Source organism: Melitaea cinxia, chromosome 13, assembly GCF_905220565.1.
Source record: "Melitaea cinxia chromosome 13, ilMelCinx1.1, whole genome shotgun sequence".
Taxonomy (NCBI): Eukaryota; Metazoa; Arthropoda; class Insecta; order Lepidoptera; family Nymphalidae; genus Melitaea; species Melitaea cinxia.
The window spans coordinates 9,114,974-9,137,572 of record NC_059406.1 but is presented as its reverse complement, the minus strand read 5'-3'; the positions used below and the strand labels follow the sequence as shown (position 1 = coordinate 9,137,572).

Below are 22,599 nucleotides of genomic sequence, written 5' to 3'. Positions count from 1 at the left end.
ATTAATGCCTTAATTTTTAAAATTATTAAAATTATTCATTTTCTAACTGAAAGCGCTACGCAGATGATTTTGAGTCATCCAGCCAAAGATAACAAAACTACTTCACATGTAATGTCAAGGTACTTCTTGGTTTATTTGAATATAATAAAATATACATTTATTTTATTACCGCAGAATTTAAAAGATAGAAATATACAATATTATTTACGTCTAAAAAAATTCTATTAGTCTCCATTGGTGTAAAGCAAAAAAAAATCCATACATCGCATTTAATCTGAATCAATCTTTCTGCGTTATTTTCTTTTTGTTTCTAATAAAAATTCTTTTCGTTATTATAAGCAAACACTAGAAAAAAAAACACGATTATATAGACATAGTCTCATTAATAATTGTGTTTACTCGCAAACGAAAGAAACCGACTTCAGTACATCGACTAGTAATACAACGTGGATTGCGGTAAAGTGGAATACTTGGCTCGAACTTAGGGAGGCCTATGTCCAGCAGTGGACTGCTATAGGTTGAACTGACTGACTGACTGATAGATATAGAATGATACATTCTATAAATGAATCGAATCTCTTATATCATCAAATACTCTTGTTTTAAATATTGGCGCCATTTTGAACCCGTTTAAGTTTTCAATGAACGTAAGCTTTCAAATAAACAAGTGGAATAATAAAATATTTATAATAATATTATAAAAAATATATATTATAACTATTTTATTACTTTACAAATATAGTTTTATTTAAGAATTAATATATTTTTTGCACTGCGTTCATATTTTTGAAGATTTTCAATAATGAATAATTACCTCCTACACGCAAGTATATACTATGTTACTTCATGTGACTTAAATATATTAAAACACAGTAAAAAAGCTTTAATTACACATATGAATATAGTATATTAGTAAACAATAACAAATGCAAATAACTGTAAATACGATAATTACATAAAATTAGGCTTCGTTTACATGTATTTCAGATTAACTTTTAAGGTTGCATGCTAACATTTTCCATATACTTTTTTATTTATTTTGAACGAGACATTATTATACAAAGAACGAAGAGAAAGTACCTACCTATACTTCAGTACTAGATATATTTTATATGACTTCATCATACATTTATATTTATATTGAGATAAATATGAACAATAATAATATTACATTAAGGTTTTAACATATAACTAGGCAATCGACATCATTAAAAAACTCTAATTAAAAGTTAAAATCGTTTAATAAATAATTATAGATTACAAAGTAGCTAGTAAAAAACATTTATTTTTGGTGCAGCAACACCATCTGCTACAAGTTTGCGCATGCGCCGAATGGCGATATTTCAGTGATTATTCTTTGAAATAATATTTTTAACTATGAAATTTTGTCGTTAGTTGGTATATATTTGGGTAAAGTTTTAGATAATAAAATTTCTTATTTTTACCTTTAAAAAACAGGATTCATAAATTACAGTTATAAAAGTGACTAAAGTGTACCATTGGTGGCCATTACAAAACCTAAACTTTTTTATCAGGACAAATGTCCATTTGAATTTTGATGTTTCGGCGACTACGCGAAGCTAATCAGAAATTACGTACTGTGATTTTATTTGCTTGCTAATTTAATTGTAATGAGTGGTGTGAACTTCGACAAGAGAAATATTTCCAATTAATCTGTTGCAGTACGAATAGTGCCGACAGATAATTTTATTTGGGTTGACTTCCCACATAGTAGAGGAGCTGTCAATTATTAGGTTTTTCCGATGATTTTTCCACTTTTACCATCGGCAATCTTTAATTAAGGCGTTATACAACACGTCCTAAAGTTAAATTTATTCATTAGTCTGGTAAAGATTTTACCACCTACATTGCTTGTTGTTACTCTTCAGTGAACATAACAGTGGCACGGCGACCCATAATGGTTTGCGTTCTTTTCCTGATGTATTATATTTAAATTATTATACAGAAGTCATTATCAATTATAAAAAGAAAAGTTACGCCGAGATTGCCTTTACCGTACAGTAAATTTACGAGTCGTCGAAACATCTGTATCGTGTTTTCAGTGTGACGAAAATGATTTTGAGATAAATTCTGTAGTGTAGTGCTTGCTGTGTCAAAATAATATAAAAATAGCAATATTTATAAAAGTGCTGGGTGTGGATTGGTGGTGTGTGCAGTGGAATGGCGAGATTGCAGTGCAGTGGTTGGAGGCTGTGACATGGACTACGGCGTGGTGTGGCCCCGACAGACGGTGGGCTCTGGGAGTGAACTAAGGTGTTGGGCTTAGTGCCTGCACATCATAACCTATATTATGAATAAGCGTGAGGGTAACAAGGACAAGGAACGTCAGAGCGACGACAAAAGAACTTCCACGTAAGGATCATGCTTTTACTATTATCAGTAGACTAGACTGCTTTGTATGATTCACCTCAATCCATTAGTTGCATTTCCTTTAAATAGCTGTATGTTTACTCTTGCTATTTTCTACATTCATTACTACCAACATTGTCTCTACAAAGGAAATTTTACTGACAAATCCTATACAACATAATTAAATTTAAATATAGATTTAAACAGCAAGACTAATGCACTTAATTCTCCTAAAAACGCTTGAAATAACAGAAATTACTTAAAATGTCAATGATGGCGAGTTGTAGTAAGAACAACCAAGTTTGTATCAATTTTTGAAAGAAATACAGATCTTTACAACTTACTTATGTGAAATATTATTTAACCAAATGTTAATCAATTATACTTTGCATATTCAATGTTTTAGGCTCATTAATGCAAAAGTACAAAATAACTGACTTCTTTATAGTGCAATATACTGGTTACAAACTTACTAGCTCAAAAGAATTGATACAATTCTCAATTGTATGTCGTCATCAAAAATAACCTAACAATATAAATATGCACTGCATTGATTTTAGAGCAGTAAAGAATAAATTATTAAAAAGAATCATTATCAGAGACATGAAAATGTTATGAATAATTGCTTATAAGATTATCACTTTAACATTAAATTCATTTCATCATTCTTAATATTATGGTGACTTGAGTAAGGTTGCTAAAAAGGTTTATATTTATATATTTTTTTTAACCAAAATATATTTATACCCTAAAATTATACTAAATTAAATATTTTATTAATTTAATCAATATTATAAAACCAAAAATTCATATTGTGATCTTATAAGAGTATTCAAATATTTATGTAATAGTTATTAAACATTTTTATTTATATCATTTTGTGAGTTTCTAAGTTATATTAAAGTCTTTGAAATTTAATATTATTTATACATCTATAATTTGTTGAATTTCATTTAAACAGAATATATTATGAAAGTAAGCTCATAAATAATTTATTTTGTTTTATATAAAATCTAAGTAGTGAGTAAAACTAAAAAATATATATTATCTAAGTAGTAATCTTATCACTTCTCAGTTGTCATCTTTTAAACTTTATAAAGACAAAATTATATAAGACAATCCTTTGTTATAAATAACAAAAACTATCCTGAAAAGTCATATAAAAGGGAATAGTGGGAATACCACCAGTCTGTACATGTAGGTAGATGGTGTTAATACTATAAATAGTTGTATGTAGTGAATCATAAAACGTAAACATCTTGTTATATCTTTCACAATACTCTCGATAACATTCTTAATAAAAACAATACTTGTTTATCAATGCAAAATTTGTATGAAATATATTTGTTATTGTTGTACAATACATTCAAGTTTGGGCTCAGTGTAAAAAAACTGATTGACATCATACAGTGAAGTGATTTGTTATTCAAATTTTTACTATTTTAAGTGAAATCTTGTTAGCCATGTATCTTGACATAAATTTGATATGTGACTGTTGCAAAAGTGATGGGTGTAATAACATAAGTATGTGTTTTAAACTGCACTCAAACAAGATAATCAATCATATAAACACTGGTAATGCATAGAAAATTGTAAGTGTTGCTACTTAACCTTAACATACATTAACATTTCGAACATAGAAATTTTACTGTTTATTGTTATTTAGTCATTTGTAATGAATATACTTACTAAAATGTTTTTATGTCAGTAAGAAGTAGTCAGTAAAGAAATAGTTTCCATTAAATATTCGTGTTCACAGATAGAGTAGCTTTAAAAATATTAGTGCATTAATTTAGTGTAATACAAATGACAGATTTATCACTTCCTTGAAATTTGATATAAAATTAATTTAATAATGGAAACAAGAAAATTATGAAAAGAGACAAACAAATAAAATTAATGGTACTTTTATTTTGACAAATTTGTAGGTAAATGGTATTTCATATTATAATATTATAAAAACAGTAACAAAATGAAAACTTGAATATGTTAATTTCATAATAAAAATTTGACTAAAATTGTTTTCAAGTCTAGTTAATGGCAGTGCATCAAGTAACTTTCACTTTTAGACTCAATGCCAATAACGGTTGGTATGATTCATTGCAGTCAATGTACACTTAACTTGATTATGGTGTATTTGTAATACAGAGATAACTCTTAAGATACCGTTCATTAATTACCATCTTAATAATATTACTTACCTAATTGTATTTAACAGTCTTTAAAAAATTACACTGACATGCAATTACAATAATAGAAAGATAATTTTGTTATGAGAATTAAATGTTTTATTTTTCTACACATTCACAAGATTAATATTAGTATAATAAGCCTTGGTCAAAACAGCTTAACTTTATTGACTGAGTCAGTAATTACTTCTGATACATCAACTTCTTATACATCAACACTTAATATACTATTTATTTACTATTAACTACATACAATACTCTATTATTGTAGATAAGTATTCAAATACAATTATGAGTAGTTTTGTATTGAATGGATTTTTTAAATTTCTTCTAAATAGTTAAACTTATTATAAATACTCATTTTATGTTAATTTAACTGTGTATGGTGGTAATTAATTGTAATCTAATTTGCAATAGGCTTTCTCTTCTACTTAAAGTTTATTTCAAATCTTCGTATTTTAAATTTTGTAAAGGTAAAAATGAAAGAAACTAGTTCAATTTTTTTCCATAGTAGTAATCATAAACCAGTATTATCTAGTATATAAAATTCTTGTGTCGCAGTGTTTGTTGCTTTTTTACACCCCTAAATGATAGGGTGTCCCACCCCTAAATCTGTATTTATTTATTTTTTTGACAAAATTTTATATTTTCATTTTATAATGATTTGGCACTAAAAGATACATACAACCCTATATTTTCACCCTTCTACCACCAACCCTTATTTTTTAATAGCATATAGTGGCAAGACAATGATTGCTGGGTCAGCTAGTTTTATTATAAAGAGGATGTTAGAATTTTTTTTATTTTATTACTACAGTAGAATGATTTTTTTAAACCTACCCAGTATAATCATAATATCATTCAGGATAATGTATGAATCAGTTTTCTTTAGTTGTTTGTGGCTTCATCAAATGTTGCCACAAACAATTACAGAAAGATATTTTTAGAAATGACAAATAAATCATAAAAGTCTTAAAAATTATGTGGTGTCATGGGACACCTAGTAGGAACGAAGTTCCTTCGGATAGTATAGAAGCAACACAATTTTAAAAACAGTGGAAATAAAAAAAAAAATCTAGTTCTTGATTTTTTTTAATTTTGTTGATTGGTTTTTAATTAAGTACATAAAAGTATTTAGGAAATTTAGTATTTTAGATAATAACAAATACCGTAAAATAAAATAAATCAAACAAAGTAATAACGATAATAATAATAATTCAAACTATTAAGTGAAATAAAAAAACATGTGTCTTTATTTATTTTTATCGACAGTATAAAATTACATAAATAATTAAAAATAAAGTTTACTAGTAATGTTTTAGTTTTACAAACATCATATTATACAGTCGTGTGACTGATATTATGTCACTTCCGTTATATATTTTTCTTACGGTTTTAGTATCACATTTTTTTCAGTCCGCTTGCTCAGCCGAATGTCAAGCCTGCCGTAAGGAACTTCGTTCCAAAAACTTAAGACTACTTTTTTCAGTTGTTAGAAACATGGTATTTATTACTAACTAATATAGGACTTAAACATTGTATATAATTAAAAACAACAGGCAAAGAGAATTTTTCCAAGTATAACATTTACTTAATATAAAATGTAGTAGAAATATAAACGACCAATCTCCAAACTAACCTTGAACCTGTTGGGTGTCTCTGAACTCACTACAAATCATGTGTCATACATTAGTTGCAATATATTATTTCAAAAGCTTACACTCCTTTTAATATAACTTAGTTTATTTATCAATTGAAACTAACTATTATTACACATTAATGATTCTGCACATTAATTTTGTGTTCTTTTTTTTTGTGTAATTTGCTTATGAATTTTCTTATAAAGGTTGTTTGTGTTAGATCTATCAGAAATATTGATTTTATATAGAAAGTTGTTCTAAGCACACATCATTATTTCCTTTGTCCATTACTGAGACAATAGAAGCAATTACTATAAGCAGTCACATCCTATACTCGAAAAGCTGTTTTATTTATAGCATTCTTAATAGTAAAATCAAATAATCTTTTGTGTTTGTTGAAAATCCTTCGTTTGTTTGCTATAAAGTGGTATGAAAGTCATTGTCAAGATGATCTTTATTTGATTCGAGGTCTTCAGCTACAAATTATAATAATTATATTGAATCTTATAGCTAAGGACATAGAGAGGAAAATACAAACATATGCAGCACAAATATTTGGCGATCATTCTAATGCTCTATGTTGTTTTAAATCAATATGTATAATGATCAAGTGAATTTATTATTCAGAATTTAAATTTCTCGATGGTGGGCTGTGGAAGACTTATGGCCTATGGGTATGGAAATTTTGTGTTTTTATTTTCTTTTCAAAACTAAAGGAAAATCATTATTTGCTTCGACCAACCTTATTGACAATGTTTTTCCTTTATAATTTTACTAAGGCCAGTGCATTGGAACCAAGGTTTGAACAAAAATCTATGTTTAACTGGTTTTCTAAGTCGGTTGGTTGTATCTAACAGGTTAAAAAATGCACTAATCAATCATCTGTGAAAATAGCTCTCCCAACACTTTTGAACACATTTGAGACGTAAGCTGGTTTAGTATAAGGGTGTTCACACACTGTTGCAGCGCGACCGGTGCGGTGGGTGGGCGTGGCGTGGGCGGAAGCGGCGCGATGCACACGTCGCGACATTCCGTCACCTCGTCTTCGGGGGTCCTTATGGTCGGGCCCAACTTCCGCGTCGGCAAAAAGATCGGCTGCGGTAACTTCGGTGAACTCAGACTCGGTAAGAACATAAGAACTACTTAAGCATGTCAATCGATGTAAAACAAGTCGATGTACAACAATAATACTCAACTTCTATGTAATACATAACAAAACTAATTGTGGTACTAATTTACACCTAACAAACACAAACAAATTATATCTTTCTTGCCTCTGTGACCCAATTCACGCCATTCTTAAATCGATTAATTCGTGATTTTATTAATGAAAATTAAGGTTCGAACTACAATATAGAAATATTGTATAAAATATCAGTTTTCTTTAAATACATCTAGGAGCGTTATCAAACACATAAACGATAAACGTTAAAAAAAATAAAGACCAAGATTAGTATCAATGTGTATTCAGTATAAATAAGGATATAATGAACAACGCGCAGGTGTTTTCAATGAAATCGTCGTACGAAACGCAAGGCTTATAAACCGTGAACGGTTGGTTATCGACGACGGAGCTCGGTTGTTTCTGATTTAAAATTTCTTGACATCTCGCGGGCATTATAAGACTCGTTAAGACAAATAATGTTACATTATTCGTTCAGTAATAACCTTAGCCGACTTCGACGTAGAATCGATTTAGCAATTCGTTTTTGCATCCTAATCTTACTGACTAAGGTTGTCTTAAACAAAAGTAAGTTAAGACAGTTACATTTCTAGCTTTTATACTAGTGGTTTAGATATTAATTAAAATTAAATTGGATTAAGAGTTTATGAGGATGCGTTATAGGTAAAAAGTAAGGATAGTTAACAATATTGAAAAACTTGTTAGTCATCCCGTGTTTGTCAGTTAGTGGATTTCTTTGAAACGATGTTTAGGCAGAATGGTATTTAAAATCGAGGTTATAAAATAATCGGACAATGAAACAGCAGTAATAATCAAACAGCAGTATAGTAATTTTATACTGTATAACATTGATATAAATTTGAATCGGATATAGTTTTTTTGGAAGTTTGCTTAACTGTACTTTTAAATAACATAATAAAAGACACCTTACTATAATTAATAACATATTTGTTGTATTTAAAATTTATAATTATTATTTCTATGCATACTAGTAAAAATCTAAAGGCAATAATTGTGTTTGCTGGCAAACGAAATAAAACCGACTTCAATTACATCGAAAAGTAATACAACGTAGGTAATAATAATAATATTCTTAATTGCACTTCATTAAAAGATACAAACAAAAGTAGTATAATTAGAGGAAGATGTACAAAGGCGGTCTTATTGCTAAAAGAGCGATTTCTTCCAGACAACCTTTGGGTATAGGACAGCGCATAGAAAAGCGGTTAGGAAGTGTATAAATAATTGTTATAGAAATTAGAATACATCACAATAGAGTCGACAAAAAATAGTCAAGTAAATACGTATTATCAAAGATTACTCCAAAAGTTGTTATCAGATCTCGATGAAATTTAAATGTGACCACATGATAAACATGGGCTTTCGATTAAATTAAAAATCATCAAAATCGGTACACCCAGTAAAAAGTTATGCGGATTTTCGAGGGTGTCCTCGATTTCTCTAGGATCCTATTATTATATCCTGTTTTCCTTATCACGGTATCACACTTAGGATATCTCCTTTCCAACAAAAAAATTACCAAAATCGGTTCATAAACGACGAAGTTATCCCCGAACATACATGAAAAAAAATTACGGTTGAATTGAGTAACCTCCTCCTTTTTTGAAGTTGGTTAAAAATTAATTTAAAAAAAAACGAGTGTTTAGACCACACGACAAGTCTTCCCTCGTTCGTTCGTCTCTTCTCTCGAAAGAGAGAAATAAAATGTGTGCTCCCCCTTCTCTTGCTTTATTCGGCTCGCCAGATCACACTTTTTGTAACTCCCTCGTCACGCATTAACCAGCTGAATCCCCAAGTCAAGCGTGCGTAAAGCGTTTTTACTTAAAAAATCACTTTTTGTTTAATAGTACATTAAGTGTGGAATTGATATAATGATAAATATTGTATGACAACGTTTAACATTAACTTTGCTTTTAATTGAGATTTTTATCAATTTAAATATTTTAATAGAAAATTTATATTTTATGTTATCTACGATTAAGATAAACTATACTTTTTATTTATTTATTCACTAACGTAAATAGTACCGCGAGGGGTAAACTTAACATTCCAAAAATGAAAAGTAAAAGAAAAAAATTGAAACCGATTTTGTCATTAAAAAAACCTATAATCGTGTATACTTTTTAAGGATTACAGATCTAAATTTATAAGTTGATACGCATTTTATGTATACACATATATCGAAGATAAACATACGTAAGCTCTAATACCTACGCAATAAGGCTTCCTATCGCTTATATCACCTGAAACTTCTACGGCTGCAGACGAATGGGAATTGGATTGAACTCGCGTCATTGAAAATGTCATTACGGTGGGCACATGTGAATCGATAGCTCGATACATGATTTACTTTCTCGATTATAATTGCTGCGATGTTTTCGACAAGTATTTGGGTCGACTCTGCGTTCAAAATACTCGCCGACTCGAAGGAGACAAGGACCTTCGCACCGAAATACAGTTAAATTAAGAGGAAAGGGTACCGGGTCTTTCTCCATACAAACGTAGTCGACTGTTTTCTCCCTGGATAATGACACTAGATCAAATATTTTTGTGACATAGAACTCTTTGCTGCCATGACCATGCCCCTATGTTTTGATTTTTTTCATATTCTTATTATCATAGGAATTAGGAGACTTCAAAAACTCGAAATATTGCATAATTTTTTGTACATTTTCAGACACTCATTAAAAAAAATATATGCATATTTTCAAAAAAATGAAAACATAGGGGCATAGCCGAAGTCTTCTTTTATTTTCTAAAAAAAAAATTTTTAAAAAATTGCCATGTTTTGAGGAGAAAACAGTCGACTACGAAACACTGTTTTGGTCAAAAATTATATACCTAAAACGGTCTGAGCTGCAGTTGTCCCTTTCTTGCTTTTTGGGGGATAGGTCTGGGGGAGGGAAGGGTCAAAGCAATACGTATATACGCCAGCGAAGTGATGCCTCATAGTCGACAATTATATCGATACACTAGTGATGTTATTTTTAGTCGATATTTTCTAAAATTCGTATTAACAAAATTAAATAATTTCTCTTTTCATAACTACAATAAAACCGTATTTGTATATGCGGTTTTTATTGTAACACTGTGTAAACCTGGGCTAGCGAAGGGTTTCGCTAACAAATAACAATGATAATTATGGTAAATAACTGTGTTGTTTGTTTTTGGTATCAAAAGGGCTCAATACAAGGATTTCAAAAAAGTATATTATGATTATTATTACCGTAATACTAATAAAAAATACAATAAGAAAGTTTAAAAAATTAGGACTGCTCTTTCCCATGCCTATGCCAAGCAATCTGCGAGCCGCGCTTCTTCCTCGCCTCCTAGGCGAAAAACAACTTCGGGGTTTACTCTTTCCAATATATTTTTTTATCAATTTCGGAATACTTTGTAAAAAGCTATGAATGGTCAAACATAAATAAATATAGGTACGTAGCGACTTTAGACCCTCCTCTGTTTTTTTTCATCGGTAAAAAATTGCTTAGTTGTTTTCTTGACATTACTGAGGAGCAGATTATTAAATTTGGTCGAATCTATGTACCTATGCGATTCGTATTTGGACTTCGCAAATAGAATCATATTTCTCAATTGCGTAAAAAACTCAAGTGGCGCCACTAGCGTAGCATTCCTTGGAACCCCGGGAACCTTGGGACCCTGTATCAAAATTAGTGGGGGCAGGCAAATGATGGGTAAAGATTTCTCACAAAAAATGCTTGCATTGAATTAAAATAAATATTTATTGATTATAAATTATAACTTCCTCCTAGAATAGACAATAGTGAGTGTAGTCTGCTGTAGCTGTTCCTGTTCCATCGAAATCCTTAGGTAATTTTTTATCAGTTTTAGTTTTGAAAAACATCAAGTTAATACCTCCGGAAAATTGGATGCAAGGCTATTGAATTTTATCAGTAATAATTCCATGAGTTCTTTAATGGAATGAATGTTTTGAATTTCGGATTTTAAGCTAATTTAAAGAGCTTGTAGTTCCAAGCTGGAGAGTTATTAGCCTTGACCTGCAGCAATAGATGCGGGGGATCGTTCGCTTCAGCCTGTGAGGCCAATACTATTAGTGAATTCCTATGAATCTTCCGCATCTATATGGGGGATTCACAGGCGCATAACCTGAAGAAGAGATTCAACGCTGCCTCCAGGTCTTACAGGTAGTAAATCGCTAGGGCAAAGTTCAAACACAGCAGAATTGGCGAGAGACTATTGGGCTTTCCAAATGGAACCCATGCCTTTTGTTTCTTACAAAAGCTGTCGAAGGTAACTTTTTTTAGTCTACACTTCCATCATTGCGCGAACCTGAAGGCTCTCTGGCATATTATGCGAAAAAGTAAGCGAAATTCTTTGCACTCTTTTTGCGTCGAATTCAACTCTTGACGATGAGGGAAAAGCACCACCGAGCATTCCACGGTGCGAACACGCGATGCGTAATGTGCACTACGAGCAGTGTCGTTTGTCGTGTTCTGCATTATTTCGATGTCAAGAAGTCTAGTGGTGCTAATTGTATCCACCAGTGGTTTGCAACCAATGTGCGAGCTTCGTGCGCAATGTTTCCGCGTACATTCAAAGTGTGGAATGACCTTGCTAAAATTTGGGGGTTTTAAAGCGTCTAGTCTCTACATCTTTTCTCTAAAGGCCATGGGCGACGGTAGCCGTTATAAATCAGATGGCTTCGTCTGCTTGTGTGCCCCATTCTTATATAAAAAAGATTAATTCATTGTTAATAATGATTAACTGAATCCCGAAATAAACGATACAGAATGTTATTAACAATTGGGCGCACGCTTGACTCGGATAAAAGGGGACTGCTTTTCAGACTTCAGTCATTTCTGAAGTTAAAACTCTATAGGTATGTATGACAGTTTTTTTATTCTTTTTTCCAGGAAGCACAAGATTAAGTGACATTGTGGATAGCATTTTACTAATTTTTGCTTACACACCTTAGGGGCCCTGTAAATAGGGGGCCCCGTATCATTGATACGGCTGATACGGCAGTAGTTACGCCCTGAGTGGCACCCAATTCCCTACTTCGGGAATACGTATATTCTCAACTTACTTTACTCTATTCTTTTTAATCCTGTTGTACCTGCTTATCTAAAACGACGATTTAAGTTTCTTAGTGATTCCAATGAACGCAGTTTTCGTTCTGAGGAAAGCTTACTTCTTGAATTTCCCTCTCACTCCTCTTTCGTTTATACTAAATCTTTCACTGTTCAAGCTTGTCGACTTAGGAATTCTATAGACGTGTAAAATCGGTTTCTATTTTTAACCCACTTCCAAAAAAGGAGGAAGCTCTCAATTTAACTGTATTTTTTATGTATGTTACTTCAGAACTTTTGACTGAGTGGACCGATTTCTACAAATTTTTTTTTTAATCGAAAGGTGGTGTGTGTCATTTGGTCTCACTTGAGTTTATTTGAGATCTAACAACAACTTTTCGAGTAATATAAATAATACGTTTTTACTTGACTATTTTCGTCGACCTACGTTGTATTATACCGCATAACTTTTTACTAGATGTACCGATTTTGATGATTTTTAATTTAATCGAAAGCTGATGTTTATCGTGTAGTCATATTTAAATTTCATCAAGATCTGATAAGAAATTTTTGAGTAATCTTTAATAACGCGTATTTACTTGACTATATTTTCGTCTACCTTTGTTGTATTACATGTCGATGTAATTGAAGTCGGCTTTTTTTCCTTTGCGTACAAGTCGAACTCGGTCCACCCAGTCAAAAGTTCTGAAGTAACATATATACAAAAAAAAAAGAAAAATACAGTCGAATTAAGAACCTCCTTCTTTTTTGGAAGTCGGTTAAAAATCAATCTGATACGTATTATTATTTTCTGTTGGTGTTCAATAAAGTGTATTGTTATGTTATGTCATTTTAATCAACCACTCTTTAAAAAAATTCAATCGATTACGTAATTTGCCTAACTAAAAAAACATAAATAAAATAATAATTGAAAAAGTCGCCTTCATGATTTTTGTAAGTGTACAGTACATAATGTTTGAAATTGGTGTAATTTATTTATTTTTTTTTTTTCAATTGACTTTCTAATAGTTGTTCTTCACGCAGGCGGCTTTTCTTGTTTTTTTTTTTTATTTATAATATTATTTTTAACCATTGTTATATCGCCGCAATTATATGTTAATTAATATATATAACCTATACCCATGTATTAATAACTGCGACAAACATGAGACATTACAAATTATATAGGTACTAAGGCAAACATTTTATACTGTGTATGTACTACATTACATATATATACTATACTTACACTTATACTATGTACTACATGTATACACTATAATTATGTATGTATTTCATTATCCATTCTTACACACACCTCAACCATGTAATTACATACCTAATTCATAAATAAAGTACCTAAGTATTTCGATAATTACCCACAAAAATATAGACATGTATCAAGTCACAAAGAGTATCCAATTCAAAATAATAAAACATAAATAATAAGTAGTTTACGAAATTCAATAATAGTAAGCCGAGTCACAGCAATACGATGCAGAACAAATTCAATAAAACAAGCCAAATTCAGAAAAATAGCACTATGCGCTATATGTACTCGTAGTCAATCACAAACGAAAGATGCGAATACTAAAATATCGTCAACAATTAATAGCTGGATAGCCGGCGCACACTAACAACACGACAGTCACACATAGAAAAAACGGGGCGGAGATGGCGCGGGGCGCGGTAGCGGCATGCAGCGCGACAGAAACATTTTATTCAAATACCTATTTTTGAAAAGTCTCTTCGGTACCCTTTCCTCTTAAAACCGACTTTTTTATTATTATCGTTCTTACTTGTTTTGAATTTAACTGTCGTTATGTGACAATACATGAAACCAGTTTGTTTACTTTTACTCTACGAATATATTTTATATATGACGTCTATAAAGTTTTGAGTAGATGTATGTGTAGGACATGCTCGTAGTAATACTTATACCTTATACGTTTTGTAGCGGTCGATAGTTACAGGATATTTAAGGGCAATGTCTATAGCGAAGCGCACGTGGGTGTAGTTGCGGCAAATAAGCTACCGTAATATGTAACTGTTATATAAGTTTGTCTATAATATGCATACAAAACAAACTACTAGATAACCGCTGCTTTACACTGTATAAATAAGGACCTAGTAGATATTTCGTATAAGAATAATTTATTTATCATTAAATTTCATTGCCAACAGTTTTGTAATTATGTCGCCAAAAGAGTAAAAACGAAACGTGAAATAAACGCCAAACATTTGTAGCCATACCAAAACTTTCGAGTTCACCTTTATTGAATATTTGTATGAACGGATTTTTTAAAAACATTTTACAAACGAGCTGACCCCGCAAACGTTGTTTTACCGTATATGTATTAACCCCCCTTAATCTCCCCCCCCTACCCCTTTATAACTTAGCTATATGAAAAATAGATGTTGGCCTATTCTCAGACCTACCCGATATGTACACAAAATGAAAATCGGTCCATCCTTTTCGTAGGAATATTGTAACTAACATTGTGGCACTAGAATTTTATATATAAGATTTTTCACTGAATTTTTTGGTTCAATTAAAATAAAATATAGCCTATGTCACTCTTGAATAACTTTCGGTTAGTGAAAGAATTTTCGTGATCGGATCAGTATTTGCGAAGATTACCCCCCTATAAACAAACAAAGTTAGAAACTTACCTCTTTATAATAATAGTATAGATAAATTCTCCATTTTCTCCACTTCAAAACAACAATAAAATCGTGGCTTGTCTATAACAAACTAGTGGAACTGTAGAAAACTTTGCCGACCAAAAAGTAGGTCTTAGGAGCGACGTACTAGCGCTATTTTTAACCGACTTCAAAAAAAGGAGGAGGTTCTCAATTCGACTGTATTTTTTTTTTTTTTTTTTTTTTTTTTTTATGTATGTTACATCAGAACTTTTGACCAGGTAGACCGATTTCGACAAATTTTGTTTTAATCGAAAGGTGGTGTGTGCCGATTGGTCCCATTTAAATTTATTTGAGATCTAACAACTACTTTTCGAATTATATCTAATAATGCGTTTTTACTTGACGCTTTTTTCGTCGACCTACGTTGTATTATACCACATAACTTTCTACTGGGTGTACCGATTTTGATAATTCTTTTTTTGTTGGAAAGGGGATATCCCTAGTTTGGTACCATGATAAGGAAACCAGGATCTGATGATGGGATCCCAGAGAAATCGAGAGAAACTCTTGAAAATCCGCAATAACTTTTTACTGGGTGTATCGATTTTGATAATTTTTACTTTAATCGAAAGCTGATGTTTATCATGTGGTCACATATAAATTTTATCGAGATCTGATAACTACTTTTTGATTAATCTTTGATAACGCGTATTTACTTGACATTATTTTCGTCACCTTACGTTGTATTATACCTCATAACTTTTTACTGGGTGCACCGATTTTGACGTTTCTTATATAAATTAAAAGCTACTATTCGTCACGTGGTCCCATTCAAATTTAATTGAGATTTGATTCGTAATTTGTGAGTTATATCTAATATTGCGTATTTACTTGACGGTTTTTTCGTCACCCTACGTTGTATTATACGTTATATCTTTTTACTGGGTGCACTGATTTTGATCTTTTTTGTATAAATCAAAAGCTAATACTTGTCATGTCGTCCGTTTTAAATATGATTGAGATATAATGAGCAATTTTTGAGTAATCTTTGATGACACGTATTTACATGACGATGTTAAGACGACTGTGGTCATGTTCAATACTTTGCCACAACGCCATCTATCAAAATGTAATGAAATTACTTCGTTCACTATCGATCAAATTACAATATTCCACTAGAGTAGAGAGTAGCAGTTTATTCGTTATAAATATATTTGAGCTTTTAATTTTTGAGTTATCGCTAATACTGGGTATTTACTTGGCTATTTTACGTCGACCAACGTTATATTAACCTCATTACTATTTTACTGGGTGGACCGATATCGATGATTCTTTTTTTAATCGATAGGTGGTGCTTGTCATGTGGTCCCATTTAAATATAATTGAGATTTGACTCGAACTTTTTGAGCTATATCTGATATGGCGTATTTACTTGACTGTTTTTGGAGTTTTCTCCTTAAGAATCGATTTTCATTTAACCCTTAATTACTCGCACAAAGAATATTACATTACTGCTCGCATGGGGTCACAGATGACCCCAAACAGTATAAGTAGCTTTTAATATATTTTTAAATATACAAGTAAATGAAACTATTTTATTATTAAAGTGCTTTGTTTATTCTATAATATCTATAAGTAATAACATTAATTACTAACTAATTATACAAAAACAAGTTAAACTAAAATTATTATCAATAATCAACAATTTGTACTTAGGTATACTGAGATCATAGTAAATACTCGTATTTTTTAGGGACTCTCCCAATCACTCTTGTAACACTGTTGAAAGTACATCTCAGAATGATCATAGCACACAAATCTTGCACATTTCTTGCATTTTGTTGGTACTTTGTGATCACATTTCCTCGGGCAGCTGTTGCAACGTCCGCGTTTTGCAGTGGTTGGCGGGACTCGATTTTCCAACTCATGCACTTCCATCAGACGTTTTTTTACCTCCTTAGAAATTGCTCTGATTTCAAGTTGTCGTTTTTAGTTATTATGAATAAGTTTAACAGACAATTGCCGCAAGAAATTACGCCTCATGTGAGTACGTGATTTTTCGGTATTTACTCGATGTACAATGAGTGCATTTATGCCTGAAACATTTATCAGATGGAAGGAAATGGCTAACGGCCACCTTTTGGTTCACCTCCCTACATTGAATGTACTACACAAGTGATCATTGGTGTCCATTCCTCCATTAGTGCTGTTGTAAAATGTTATTATTTCAGGTTTTTGCTTGTCAGTTGAGGCTGGGTCGATATGCGCTACATGATGCATGGAAGATAACAACACAACAGCTTTATTTGGTTTTTGAACATAAGAAACCTGACCCTCCCACTTCTTCTTTATCAGAACCACCAACCATTGCGCAATTTGCTGTTCTCTCCTATCCATGACTAACTCTGACAAAAAGACAAAACTCGTAGTAAAACGGAATTTTTTGGTAATTTCATTGTATAAAGATGAAAAAAACATATTTATAACAAACATTTATTCACTGAACATACAATAACACAAATATCATTCATAATACACAAAAAAAATTCATAAAATAAAAAACTTACCTCTCCCAAAAAAGTAACGTAATTACTCGCACGGGGTCACCGCTGAAGAGTGCAGCGACGCATCCTTCCACTCCTGTGACTTGGTCGCTAGTAAAATACAAACTTGGACGCGCGTTATGAAGCTAGCGAGGGCGCAGGGGAAATCGGGCCGCGCCAAGTGCTTCATTTTTTAATCCAAAAATGGTTTGACCCCATGCGAGTAATTAAGGGTTAAGGCCCCGGAATGAAAAAATTGAACAGTAAAATCTACTGAACAAATGACCTTGTTAGAGATGGCGTTCAGACGTTTTCTAATAACGCAATTAGGTTCCGATAGATGGCGTTATTGCATTCATTTATTTACAATTTGATATAGTAATAATATATTTCTTAGACTAGTAAGCCTTTTTGTGCCTATTTAGACAGTTGATCTGAAGGGGTAAACTCCAGTCGTGCATCGGAGCTGTGTGAAAACATGAACATTACATATTTTTAATAAAAAAAGACATAAACCGTAATTCAATATAAATCCGCTTCAACTATAAAACCCGCCGTAATAAGCGATGTCAGCGCTTCGCGCGAATCGACGACGGGCCTTTTATGAAATTTCTGCCTACAATCGCTAACAAAATGTTAGAAATAACAGTAGAACATTATATAATTCTACAATTTTATAATGTCGCGTTATATGGAATACGAACAAAGTATTACTATTTTTTCGTCGATCTACGTTGTATTACTCTTCGATGTAATTGAAGTCGGTTTTTTTTTCGTTTGCGAGCAAACACAATTATTTCATACTCAGAGGTATATTCACTAACGTGTTCGATTCAGCGCAGTCGACGTTAATCAAGTTATTTCCGTTTAATTTTTTTAACATTTTTTTTTAATATTGTATTTTATGTATAACGCAAGCAACGTAAAATAAATTAAATTTCTCTCTTTCCTTAAAATTCTTCTTATTAGTTTAAAAAAAGCTTAGGAAATGTGACTTCAGACTTTAAGTTTCCGTACAAAAAATAAAACTGTTATCGTCGTGGCCTTTTGTCACATTTTTCGTTCAATTATTTTTGTTGGTAACAATTCGTTTTTATAACAGTTATCAGTTGTGTAATATAAAAATTTAGAAGTTACTATAATAGCCTTATTTATTATATATACTATTACCATTATACATACACGGTACACTTTTTTGGGAAAGCATAAACAATATATAAATTATTTTTAAAACCAAACAGAGTGTATCGACGTAACAACGCCCTTCAGTTCGTGCTATATTATCTCAGAGTTTATAGTCGACGGCGTCGCTTGTGAAGAAAAAAATCCTGTTCATAATGTTATGAATGAAACTGTGACCTCGATTCGCGTGGACAAGGGTCAGATACAGACAATGGTTGACTTAATTTTTTCATCATAACCTCTATCAGACGTTATTATCATGTGATTTTAATTATATGAGTGCTGTAAAGCATTTGTTTACAAAAACACTGACCATACTAATAAAAATAAGATTAAATTGTATACTTTTTCGTGGACACTGAATGATCAACGTAAATTGTATGGTATTGGTGGTATTGTACGGTACGTGATGATTGTGTAGTTTTTTAAATACTATTTTTACGATATTAAATTCTTTTAAGATTATTTCATTATATTAATTTTGAATATCGACATTTTTTAATGTGTCTTGTGTAATGCTAAATAATACTGCTTAGACAAGTCGCTACATTTCTCTACGAAGCACCTGTTTTTTTTTTTTTTTTTTTTTATTAATGCCGCTTCAGCCTGTAATATCTCACAACTGGGCATGGGCCTCTTTCCCCATGTAGGAGCAGGATCAAAGCTTAATCCACCACGCTGCTCCGTAACGATCGCTATCAGGTGTACGTGATAACAACCGTGAGCGACCTTAACGTGCTCTCCAAAGCACGGTAGGGAGACCCCAAGGACTGCACAAACACCCAGACCACGGCAAACACCTATGGCCAATACAAATGTTTGTCATGTGCGGTGCATTGAACCCGCAACCTCCAGCGCAACAGGCACAATTCATAGCTGTGACCGTTGTGCAAACGCGGCGTCCGCGTCATGGCGTGAATGGTACGCGATGGCTAAAGAAATTTTTTTTTTAAATATATATATCGAACCTAAACTTCTCGTGTTATAAGATACGCTTATTCTTATACTAATAATGTTCTAAATATATTTGTATCGATAATGTGATTTTTTTCGATGTATTTTATATAATGTCGTTTTAGAAATTTCAGATAAATATAGAAAAAAATCTTATTGAATATGATATAGGCATATCTTTAATCAATACGTCTTTATAACTAAGCTTATTGCATATTTTTATCAAATACGATAATTATTATATATTATGCCTTATACATGCGTCATATCTAAGAATTCTTTAAATAAAATATTACAAATAATACCTTAATTTCGTACCATAATGTTAAAGTAATTGTCTCATCGTTCTGTTTTAACTTTTAATTTTATTTTCAGTACTATATAATATATTCTAAAGGTTTTGAGATTTTATTTTGTTTTTCCTCGCTTTTCCCATGAATTGTTTTACTTTTAACTGCATTGCATTTTATTATATTCATATTTAGCATGTGTATATATAATTGTAATATATAACTACGTTTATACCAATTTATACGTATTAGTTTTCTGCTTATTCAAAATTTGTTATTAATAATAAGAAGGTACGGGATAGTTTTTAGTTGCCATATTGAAATGTAATTAAATCATTTAGAAATACTTCCGTAACTCAAAACGGAATGGATTTCACATACTTTATTCAAAAAATTTACCCTTTTCCCCAGTATTGAATCAAACAGTTTATTGGGTCATCTCAGACCTTAAGATCACGAATAATGACTTGTCCCTTACATCAAAATGAAAAGGAAAAAAGCCTTCGTAAGTTGTATTAGATATTGTTTACTGCATACTTTATAGACGAAGAAAGGATTTGTTATTAATTATTGTTTAAATTAAAAGACTATACGTTTTCATAATTACCTACGTATCGTTTTTCGCTTCATACAAGGAATTAAAAAAAATGGCCGAGTTGTCGGTGACCATAAAAGAATAAAATTGATAACATTATTAGTAGTAAAATGGCTCATCGACGACAGTAAGTCGTATTGTTCCATTTTATTTCCGAGCTGATAAGATACGGTACCATTGAGATCTGATAGTGACGATCTTCACAATATACCATTGTACCTGCTGATGAATCACCGAGCTGTGACGTCACGGAGCACTTTCATACAATCAACAAATTGGGTTTTGTTATAATGCCTTCTAATTATATTATCTGATATGCCTCTGTCTGCTTTTGCGCTACAACTCAATGATCCGAGAGCTACATAACTACTCGTACTTTTTAATAAGTTACTTTTCGGCATACATATTTCCTTTTATGATGAATTTATTTTGAAAACTGGTACTTACCGTCAGTCGTAGATAGTTATTTCAAGCTTAAAAGAAATATAATAAAACATGCAACAATATATCGTAACTAACGTGACTCACATCCTTTAATTTCTTAATATTAACAGACGTCGAAAGATTTTAGTTATTAACTGTTAACCTAGTAAGATCGTTTAAATGTCAACGATATTTTTAGTACTAAATCGTCTCAAGATGTTTTAAATACAATGTTTAAGGACGTGCTGCCATACTTTTGAACAATTAATTATATTTTAAATCCATAAGACTTATAAGTTTTGCATTAATTATAAGTTATTCACATTGAGTATTATAAATCTCAATGAATATAAATTGCGCGTAATAACGTTGTTTGTCCGCGATGGACTCCTAAACTACTTAACCGAGTTTAATCAAATTTGCACACCTGTGTAGTTTGATTCAACTTGAAAGATATGCTGTATTTTATTTTGATATATGTAATTATTATATTTAACAAAAATAAGGCGGTATGAAGTTCGCCATGTCAGCTAGTATTTTATAAATCTGCTTGCGTACTAAACATTTATTCAATTTAAAAATAGCCTCAATAAAACCTTAATTAAATTCACCCCACCGGGGCTCGAACAACAGATTAACGAAATATTTTATCAAGGAAAAAAAATAGTTATCGTTTGCGGTAAAATTTAACGATGTGATATTTTTTCAAGTTGTAAATGTTAATTAGAAATAACCAAATACCGTTTAAAACTAACGTTGGAGCGTTGATTAACGTTCACGACTTAAATCGACGAAAAGGAATTAGGTGATATACGAGGGGAGGTCCAAAATTCGTGGAATGGAAGGGTTTGAAGTAAAATTAACCAATAAATCTATTTTTCCTTTTCAATATAGTCACCCTTAAAAAATCAATAGTTAAATAAAGCTGAATACATTTATTAGATCTATGAAATAATCTTTCTAAGCCATCGTAAAAATATTTTTTATCTTTTGCGTCAAAATAAGCTAAAATTGCCTCCTTTACCCCATTGTCGTCGGAAAATTTCCTTCCCCTTAAGTCTTTTTTTTTAAATTAGGAAACAAATAAAAATCACTTGGGGCCAGTTCTGGACTGTAGGGTGGGTGGACTAGTGATTCGAAGCCATGCGTGTGCAGAGCAGCCATTGCAACTCTGCTATTGTGAACCGGCGCGTTGTCTTGCAAGAGCAACACACTCTTAGTCAATTTTCCTCGACGTTTTTCCTTGATGGCCTCCTTCAATTTTCTAATATCGTTTCGTAGTATTCTCCGGTTATGGTCCTTCCCTTTTCTTTGTAATCAATCAGTAATATAATCACAATCCCAAAACACAAGAGCCATCAACTTTTCAGCCGACTCCGAAACTTTGAATTTCTTTGGCGGTTGTGTCCCCTTTTTATGCCATTGCATGGACTCTTGTATGGACTCAGGCTCAAAGTGATGAACCCATGTTTACGCTCCGGTAACAATCTGCTCCAAAATCTGAGCAGGTTC

General features: G+C 31.7%; 1 protein-coding gene across 1 annotated transcript in view; it reads left to right on the top strand.

Moving 5' to 3' along the window:
• Positions 1 to 7,168: 7,168 nt before the first annotated feature.
• LOC123659085 (casein kinase I) overlaps positions 7,169 to 22,599 on the top strand; it is a 36,785-nt gene continuing 21,354 nt past the window's right edge. Inside the window, exon 1 of the mRNA XM_045594351.1 lies at positions 7,169 to 7,323. Within this exon, the coding sequence (XP_045450307.1) occupies positions 7,212 to 7,323 (112 nt within the window). The 5' untranslated portion in view covers positions 7,169 to 7,211. The remainder of the gene's footprint in view (positions 7,324 to 22,599) is intronic.